At 40.7% G+C, this 10,022-nt stretch overlaps 2 protein-coding genes across 2 annotated transcripts; one reads left to right on the plus strand and one right to left on the minus strand.

Annotated features, from left to right (window-relative positions):
* LOC107640970 lies at positions 2,452-3,717 on the plus strand. Its single transcript, XM_016344478.1, has 4 exons — positions 2,452-2,606; positions 2,706-2,939; positions 2,974-3,316; positions 3,418-3,717. Exons 1-4 carry the CDS (start codon positions 2,452-2,454, stop codon positions 3,715-3,717), a joined length of 1,032 nt encoding a protein of 343 aa, XP_016199964.1.
* On the minus strand, positions 8,576-9,749 carry LOC107643942. The gene has a single exon (XM_016347701.2). The coding sequence runs from the start codon at positions 9,509-9,511 to the stop codon at positions 8,975-8,977; it is 537 nt and encodes a 178-aa protein (XP_016203187.1). The 5' UTR covers positions 9,512-9,749; the 3' UTR covers positions 8,576-8,974.

Here is a 10,022-nt window from a genome sequence, read left to right on the forward strand (position 1 = left end):
TTGAATATGTCACGATCGAGCTCAAACCAATTCGAGAGAGAGAGAGAGAGAGAGAGAGGTCTAAGGAATACGGCAAGGATCCTAGGGTTTGGAACAGAGAAGAGTATCAGCTGCTAGAACGTGAATCTTTCTCTATTTTTGTGGATAATCTCCCTGAAGACATATCGAAGAGAGATTTATTCCAGTTGTTCAAATGGACTGGGCACATCAATGATATATATCTTTCCCGAAAATAAAAAAATGGTGAGATCTACATTTTTGCCTTCATACGGTACATAACGAAAGGGGGGCCTTGAAGGCTATAGCAGAAATGAATCGGCTTAGACTGAGGGGTAAGATTATTTTTGTGGGCGAAGCTAAGTACAGAAGAATGGTGAAACCATGAACATAGATAAGGGACGGAAAGGAGAAGACAAACTTCACCAAACTGTTAGGCAGCCACATTGGGAAGTAGGCAGCGAGGGTCCTTCGTCAACGGGACATGAAGTACAGACGAAGGAAATCATAGAAACCCCACATGGGAATGGAGAGACAAGGAAGGTGGAAGTAGCAGTGGCAGAAGAAAATCTGGAATGGTTACAGAGAAGTTTAGTAGGGACTACGACGAAGCCTATGGATTTCACCGCTTTGAGGGATATGATTGCGAAGAACGTGCCTTCCATCACCCAAATTCGGGAAATAGGAGCGTACAAAGCTCTTCTGAAATTTGATAGTGTTCTGCATGCTGACGAAACTTACACTTCTAAATTGAACTGTCTCTTACAATTCTTCCACCGGGTTTGGAGGTGGGAGGAGTCAGAGTGTAGTGAAACTAGAAGGGTATGGCTCGAATGTTTTGGGGTTCCATTACATGCATGGTTAGTCGACACCTTCAATACGATAGAAGGACAATACTAGTGGGGAGAAGTAGTTGGGTATGCAGAAGAAATAGAATTGTGCAGCTCGTTCACTGTAAGTCGTGTGCAGATTAATACGTGCATAATGGACGTTATTCAGGAGTGGATCCATATCACTATTGGTTCTGGTGGCTTTGATGTTTTAGTGAAAGAGGCTGGGCATGAGGTGTGTGGCTTGTGGTGTAGGAAAATTTTGGTTGATAAGGAGTTTACTAACTGTGAGATCTGGAATCAGGATATCGCAAGTACGAGCCCAGGCAGGGAGGATGATCATGATGAAGGTCTGTTAATGGTGGTGAAACGGGGTGAGGACGATGAGAAGGGCAGATTAGTAATTCCTAAGGTTAATTTGAATGAATGGATTAATCACAATATCAATCATAATCGTGGGAATATCGTAACTGATCATGTAGTTAATGGAGTCAATAAAGGGAGCGATGATCTTGGGGGTGGGAATGGTATGAGCTACGATGCAGAATCTGATAGAACTATTACATGCACGTTTAGTTCTATGGTTAACGGGCTGAAAAGGGGGTCAGCTAAGAAAAAACAAAAAAAAAGGGTCTCACTAAGGCTTGGGCCAGGAATAAAGAGAAGGAGAGGGAAAAGAACTCTAGCGGGTTGGGCCCAAATGCATCAGCTACTGGGCACGCTAATAGTGGAACTGAGTTGGGCTCCCCGGGTCAGATGGTGAACTTGCAGCGGGTCACTAGTGTGCGAAGAGGTGACGCTCACCCTGTTGATGGCGTGCCTATCGTTGAAGAAGATGGAGACATATCCGCCAGAGATGGCCAAAGAGGAAGCCGGCGGGAAGCAATATGGGAGAGCCATTTGATATGCGATGGGGTTGACCGTACCCGACCTGTTGAAGATGCTGTCGCTGTCATGGTCGATGATGGGGGCCCTGGCTTTCAGGGCATAACAGGGGCTCCATCCGCCGAGGTCATGCTATAGCCTAATGGCAGGGCAGTTCAGATGGTGGTAGGAACTGGTGAGTAGGGGGATGCTCATGATGGGGAGGTTGAAGCGGCTGCAGGGGTAGAGGAGGGAGTAGTGAACGCGGTTGAGGGTCGCTCTCAGGAGTTTGTTGCGGAAACAGGGGTTGGTGACGCAGATGCTAACAATCTTGAACTAAGATTTGTTGGAGGTAATTTACTTTACCAATATGGTGGGAAGTTGGCTCTCGGGCATGATGAGGAAGGCTTTGGAAGGGCTGATTCCAGGCAGGGAGAACTTGACAACGATGTGGAGGATAGTGACACTCAATGCTCTAAGTTAGAAGGGCAGATGCTGGAAAATAAGAAAACTTGGGAGCTGGCAATGGAGTCAGGTGCTATGTTGTGTAATGAAGAAGATGACATCATGGCAATTCTCCAAGCACAGAATGAAGAATAAGCCCAGAATGAAGAATAAGCACAGAAAAGGAAGATGGAAAAACAGAAGGTGAAGATGAGATGGTGCAGACCCAAAAATAAAAAATAAGTGTGTCAAAAAATTTTAAATAATTTTTAGTTCTTGGAATGTTAGGGGGTTACCGGGTGATGGAAAGATGAGAATGGCGAAGGACTTAAAAAATAAACATAGTTTGAACATGTTAGGTTTGATTGAGACTAAAAGACAGGTAGTGATGAGATTTGACATTGCAAGAATTTGGAGAAATGATGGTGTAGGGTGGGAATATGTAGGCTCTGAAGGTGCATCTGGTGGACTGTTAATAATTTGAGATGAAGTGATTTTTAAAATGAATAATTACTATAAGGGGGACATGTGGCTATATGTTGAAGGAGTCTTGTTGAAGAATAATTTCAGCTGTGCTATTGTCCTGGTCTATGGTGCGCATAGTAGAGATGAGAAGAGTCATATGTGGGAGGAGTTGAGTTACGTTGCTGGGTTATGTCAGGTTCCTTGTTGTTTCATGGGAGACTTTAACGAGATAGTACATGTGGAGGAACAGAAAGGTACTACTAGTCTACCTCTGTCTGCTGAAGATTTCAAGAATTGGATACAAGATATGCACATAGTGGACTTACCGCTCACCGATTCGTAAGTTTACATGGTTTCGAGGTCGTTCATGCAGTCGTATTGATAGAGCCCTGGTTAGTTTGAAATGGCTGGAAAAGTTTCCAGAGACTCAGTTAAGAGGTGGCCTAAGGGATTTGTCAGATCATTGTCCTTTAATAGTGGAAGAGAAAACTCTGAGGGGAGGTCCTAGACTGTTCCGTAGTCTAGACTCGTGGTTTACACATGAAGGTTTTATTAGAATAGTTAAGGAGAAATGGAGAGGTTTAGGGGAGATGCAGTTCACAGATAAATTGAAGGCATTGACGGTTCCATTGGGGAGATGGCATAAGGCCAACTTTGGTGATATAGACAAGAAGATTTTGAAGCTTGAAGAGGAGATCAAGAAGATTGATGATATGGTAGGGATGGAGTGTATGATGGAACGATGGAGGCTAGAAGAAAGGCATTAGTTACTTGCTGTGAGAAGTAGTATGTGAGGAAAGAAGTTCACTGGAAACAGATGTCCCGGTCTCGACAAGCGAAGGACATGGACAAAAATACAAGATATTTTCACAATATAACTTCAGCAAGAAGGAGGAATAATAAGGTTGATGCTCTGGTAGTTAATGGCAGAGTGGTGAGGAATCAAGCTAGAATAAAAATAGCTATTAGAGAGTTTTACAGAGATTTGTATCATCAGGAAGTTTCACCTATGGTGGGGTTGAGAGATGGTCTGGTGGAGATGATAACTGAGGAAGACGCTGGGACCTTGATGGCGATGCCATCGGCTGAGGAGATTAGAGAGGCAGTGTGGGATTGAGAGTCTTCCAAAGCGCCAGGCTGTGATGGGTACAACATGAATTTCATAAAGAGGTGTTGGGATGAGATTGGGTCTGAATTCACGGTAGCTGTGTTGGACTTCTTTCAGACGTCCAGGCTGCCCGTAGATGCCAATATAACCTGGGTGGCGTTGGCCCCTAAATTCGTTGGTGCAAAGGGGATTAAAGACCTGAGACCTATTAGTATGGTGGGGAATGTGTATAAGGTTATTTCGAAGGTGCTAGTTAGGAGGATGATGTTAGTTATGCCAGGATTAGTAGGGGAGACTCAGAGTGCTTTTGTAAAGGAGAGAAAAATTCATGATGGGACTCTCATTGCATGTGAAACTGTACACTAGCTTAAGCTGAGGAAAAAGGATGCAGCTATTATCAAGCTAGATTTCCAAAAAGTATATGATAGAGTCAAGTGGAGTTTTGTGGATATGGTATTGCAGAAGATGGGTTTTGGGCGTAGATGGAGGGCATGGGTTATGGAGTGTGTGACCACGGCGTCTATGTTGGTTTTGATAAATGGTTCACCAACTAAGTCGTTCAAAATAGAAAGGGGATTGAGACAAGGGGACTCGCTTTCTCTGTTCTTATTTGTGCTAGTTGTGGATGTTCTGCATAGAATGGTTGGAGAGGCAGTTAGGAACAGGAGAATATCACCATTGGTGGTTGGGAGAGACAGTATAGAGTTGTCACATCTTCAATTCGTTAACGACACTATTTTGTTCTGCCCACCAGAAAAGGAGACTATGAAGAATTACAAGCGGCTTCTGCGATGCTTTGAGTTGATGTCAAGTCTAAGTATTAATTTTGATAAGTCCAGTCTGATTCCAATCAATTGCGAGGAGCAGTAAGTGCAACGTATGTGTAGCTTATTGGGTTGTAAGGAAGGAACCCTTCCCGTTAAATACCTTGGAATTCTCTTAGGAGTGAATCTGAGGTTGGTAAAGACCTGGAAGCCTATAATTGACAAGGTGGAGGACAAACTTAGCCTTTGGAAAAGCTAAGGTGCTAAACAAAGCCGGAAAGTTGGTGCTTATCAAATCAGTTTTAAATAGCTTGCCAGTGTATTATTTGAGTTTATACAAGATGCCGAAGGCTGTTCATAAACCACTATTTTACGGTTTATTTTGTATTAAATTGAGTGGATTTTATCAACTATTCTTACACTTATTCATATAAATTACATGGCTTTATAAATCCTTCCGAATTTGTGCTATGATTGAAAACATGCTTCTTAGGCCTTAAAATTGCTAATTTTTAATCCTCTTTTATTACCATCGATGCTGTGATATGTGCGTTAAGTGATTTCAGGTTTTCTAGGGCAGGAATGGCTTAGAGGATGAAAAGGAAGCATGCAAAAGTGGAAGGAACACAATAAATTGAAGTTTTGAGCAGCTGGCCTTGACGCGCACACGTGGATGGCGCGTACACGTGACCAGTGCAGTAGGCAAGCGACGCGTACGCGTGGATGACGCGTACACGTGACCAGGAATTTGTTCAGCGACGCGTACGCGTAGCTGACTCGTACGCGTGACGGGTGTCACGTGCCTCAGTTACGAGAAAATGCTGGGGGCAATTTTTGGGCTGTTTTTGGCCCAGTTTCAAGCCCGAAAATGAAGATTAGAGGCTGCAGAGTGGGACAAATAAGATGGATCATTCACTTTTCATTCATACACATTTTTAGGTTTTAGATGTAGAATTCTAGAGAGAGAGGCTCTCTCCTCTCTCTAGGTTTAGGGTTTCTTCTTCTAATTTCTCCTTAGGTTTAAGTTTCAGTCTTATTTTAATTTAGTTTTCTCTTACTTTTATTTGTTTTAACACTTTAATTATATACTTCTCTTATTGATTCCTTTATTTTGCTAATTTAGTTTATGAGTTCATGTGTTACTCTCAATTTTCATTAATACAATTTATGTTTCATGTTCCTTATTGTTCAATTGCTTTGCTATTGTTATTTCTTTGCTTTGGTTAGTCTAAGAATTTCCTATGTCTTGTCAATTTTCTATGTTTTTATTCTATGCCTTCCAAGTGTTTGATAAAATGCTTGGGTGGATTTTAATTTAGATTTTTATGTTCTTGACTTTGATTAATTAATTAGAGACTCTTGAATTATCAAAATTCTTTTGTTGATTGGTGATTGAAAGTTGTTAGTTGGCTTGAGCATCATTAAATCTAGTCTTTGATTAGGACTTGTGAACTTAAGTCGATTTTGCTCGCTTGACTTTCCTTCATTTGTTAGAGGATAACTAAGTAAAAGCAATTTACATTTACCATCACAATTGACGATGATAATGAGGATAGGACTTCTAATTCTCTTTCCTTGCTAAGAGCTTTCTTAGTTATTAGTTTATTTTCTTGTCATTTTACTTTCTTGTTTCTTATTACAAAACCCATAAATATACTGTTCCATAGCCAATAATAAACTACACTTCCCTGCAATTCCTTGAGAGATGACCTGATGTTTAAATACTTCAGTTAATTTTATTGGGTTTGCTTTAGTGACAACAATCTAAATGTTGATTGAGGTTGAATGGTCGGTTTAGAACTATACTTGCAACGCGATATTTTTTGTGAAAATTTTTACCGACATTTTTTCTCCGTCAGCTATTGCTGAGAAATTAATCTCTTTGCAGAGAAGATTCCTTTGGAGCAAGGAGGATGATAGGAGTGGTATGGCTCTATTGAGATGGGAATCGGTACAGGCTCTGAAGAAGGTAGGTGGGTTGGGGGTTGGAGATGCTTTGGTTCGTAACACTGCACTATTGTTTAGGTGGTGGTGGCGGTTTGCAAAGGAAGAGTGTCCGTTGTAGAAGAAGGTGGTCTGTTCCTGTAATAATTTGAATCCGTATGAGCTACTGTCCACTCAAGTGCTACCCACCAGAGGAGGTCCTTGGAAGGATATCTGCCAAATACAATTCAAGGAGCAACATATAAGGGATAAGATGATTACAGGCTTGTCCATGGAGATTGGTGACGGGAGACGGACTCGGTTCTGGGAGGATGTTTGGTTACATAGTGGAGCTTTGAAAGATCGGTTCCCAAGCTTTTCTCTATTTCAAACTAATGTAGATCGGTTATAGAGGATTGTGGGTTTTGGGATGGGTTAGAGTGGATTTGGAATTTCCAATGGAGGCGAGAGCACTTTCAGTGGGAGCTGGATCTTCTGAGTCAGTTACATGAGGCTTTGATACCTGTGAGGCTAGTAAATAATAGAGAGGACAGAGTTGTTTGGAAATATGATAGACTAGGTATTTTTTCTACTAACTCATTCGTGCAGGTGTTGCAGGAGGAGATGCTTCCAGAGGATGTAACCAGTTACAGCTTCACTAAGACCGTTTCGAAAGGTTTAGTTCCGCCAAGAGTGGAGCTGTTTGCTTGGTTTGTCTTGATAGACAGGGTGAATACAAAGAAAAGACTGAGTCGGCTCGGGATTATTAGTCAGGACGATATTGATTGTGTCTTATGCAACAAGGATGGTGAACAGGTCCACCACTTGTTTCTTGGCTGTGATTTTGCTTGGCAGGTGTGGAGTGCGTGGATATCTGGTTTTGACCGCCAGTGGTCTTTTCCGGGTTTGATGAAGTAACATTTTCTTAGCTGGACAGAAGAGCCGCGTCGAAAAGAGGATCGAAAGCAGTGGTTGATGGACTTCTGTGCAATCATTTGGAACATTTGGTTGGAAAGAAATAGGAGGATATTTCAGAACAAGAGCAGAGAAGTAAAAGAAATCATCAACATGACCTTGCTTAGTTGCAATGAATGGAGACGTGTGAATTCCTTAGGTTGTTGATGGCTATGCCAGAGATGATATGAAAATTTTTCTTCTGTTGTTGTGTTAACTTTTTTAATTATTTGTTTGATTTGTTGTCTGGTTTTCCTAACTAATTTAGTATGTATATATTTTAATTTTGGCAAATATTGTATCGGTAACTGATTCATGTTACTTAATTAGTGGTCACAAATTTTTATAGTTAAATTTTTATAAACCAATTTAAGACACTCAATACAATTAAAAGATATTGACATGAAATAACTATTATAATAATATTTATCAATTTATATAAGTATTAGACTAATACTTGTGAAAAAAAAATTTACCAAAGAATTAAAGGAAATCACATATCTAAAAATAAACGTCTTAGTCAGCTATTTTAAAAAAATTAAAAATTTATTTATTTAATTGATTTTGGAGACTAAAATGGATATTGACACCATTATTTCCTTTTGTCGTTTGGAAAATTAGAAGATAGGAACATTTCCCTACCTATCAAACATCAAAACCGCACTTAAAGCAAATAACATAAGCTGTTCCAACACGCTCCTAAGAAAATCTTTATCCAGTTCCCTGAAGCAACCAACAAAAGTCCAAAACACATGTATAACTTGCTACATTACCCAACAATTATTATACTTGTCATGAATTGACAAAGAACAAGAGTAGAGAGATATTTAATTTTGAGTTTTTGACAATAGACGGATCCCCAATAATTCTGACTAGCAATTAATCTCGTAAAAAAATGAATTCTTACCTTACAAGTACACAACTTCTGATGTTTAGCCCACCAAAGAAAGCAAGCTATCAAAACTAAGTCTATATTATCCATTCTGCAGCTCCTAAATAAACAAATAATGTTCAAAACAAATATGTGAATACTGAATACTTTGTATCTTTTACCATTACGAAGCATTTGGACCCAACAAATCACATATCCTAAACCCGATATATTCTTTTATTATTACCGACAATTCTTCTTGCCCGCCCATAGTTTTTCTTTTTCCTTTTTTAATACACGTCACCAACCATTGAGAAAAAACAAGGGCATGACATTGAATTATTGATATTATCTCTTAAACTAAACTTAAAAATATCCTTTTATTACTTACAATCTTTTTACGTCATAATCACAGTTTTTACAGGAGCTACTAGTTTCCATAATCTGCGCAACACCCTGGTACTAAATTATCTCGAACACACGTTATCAATTGAGAAAAAAACATGATATTAATCTGCTATTAATACTCTACTAACAGATATTAATGAGGAACATTATATACAGTAGGAAGTAGGATAATACATCTGTCAAAAAGAAAAAGGATAATATAAAATAAATAAATTACTATATTAGTAATAAGACCAAAAAGAGGGAGGCTCCGCCACGCCACGCCACGCTGATGCTGACGTTAATCTCGCGCAATAAGCGCAGACCCCCACTAGGCGCAATTTAGCCTAAACGGCGCTTTCTCTTTTCATCCAAAAACGACGACGTCTTCACTCACATCAGCAGTAACGGACTTGAACGGAGGAGCGGCAGAAGAAACAGGAGCAGCTGCGTAACGGCACGAGAAATTCCGAAACCCTTCATAATTATGGTCATCGGAATCTCCGTTTTGTCCCGGGCCCTCGTCGAAGTTCAGCGCGTAACTCAAGGGGTCGTATTGGTATTTCCCCACTTGCCCGTAACGACCACCGTTTCCTCCCCCACTACGGCTACGGTTAAACCGCCGAATGAAGGTCTTCCAGCGTGGCCCCGCGACGATCTCTGACCACTCGCGCACTTTCATGAATCCACGCGCCCACCACCGGTCACCGACGCTTCCGGTCACCGCCTGGGTCTGGGACTCAGACCATGACCTTGTTCTCACGCGCTCCCACCACGCGATGCCGACGCTGGCGGAACGACGGGAACCGAAGCAGCAGGGAAAGCAGAAGCTGCAGCGCGCGTTGGATAATAGAGAGTTTGACCTCTCTTCACCCGTTCCGGTGAAATTAGCTTCGGGGGACATATCACTGAACACTTCAATTTCAATTCAAAACTTAAAATACTATGGTGGCTGTGTTTATTGTTTGGGTTATTTTCTTTTTGAGGTGGCGAAGTAGCAAAGTGAAGTTTAAGGAGGAAAGTGCATATGGTATGCTAGAGTCTAGACTCAATAATATATAGCATGCTAACTAAGAAGGGTGTTGTGACTTGTGAAGCGCCGCTAAGCGCTAACTCAATCATGAAGCACTCATTGACTTAGTCAGCACCCACTTAGACAACTGTGATTTTTGTTCCTTTGTGGCGTTAATTGAGATTGATTAATTTATCTTTTCTTTTCTGGTGAGGGCATTTATGTAATTTGACTGTGGTTGGTAAGAGTAACTAAGAGCCGTTGCACATAAAGATTTTCTTTCTAGAGTTGATAGAGTATCTACATAAATTAATTAATAAATTGGAGTTAAATGTGGGATTAGCACAAATATTGGTGTTATGGGTGGGACAACGTTTAGGAGACTATAAAAGTTAGGTTTATC

Source organism: Arachis ipaensis, chromosome B05 (genome assembly GCF_000816755.2).
Source record: "Arachis ipaensis cultivar K30076 chromosome B05, Araip1.1, whole genome shotgun sequence".
NCBI lineage: Eukaryota > Viridiplantae > Streptophyta > Magnoliopsida > Fabales > Fabaceae > Arachis > Arachis ipaensis.

Coding starts and splice junctions, on each gene's coding strand:
- LOC107640970 (XM_016344478.1), top strand. CDS start 2,452: ATGGCGAAGGACTTAAAAAATAAACATAGTTTGAACATGTTAGGTTTG. Junction 2,607..2,705: donor GAAGGTGCATCTGGTGGACT/GTTAATAATTTG, acceptor GAATAATTTCAG/CTGTGCTATTGTCCTGGTCT. Junction 3,317..3,417: donor TCAAGAAGATTGATGATATG/GTAGGGATGGAG, acceptor CACTGGAAACAG/ATGTCCCGGTCTCGACAAGC.
- LOC107643942 (XM_016347701.2), bottom strand. CDS start 9,511: ATGTCCCCCGAAGCTAATTTCACCGGAACGGGTGAAGAGAGGTCAAAC.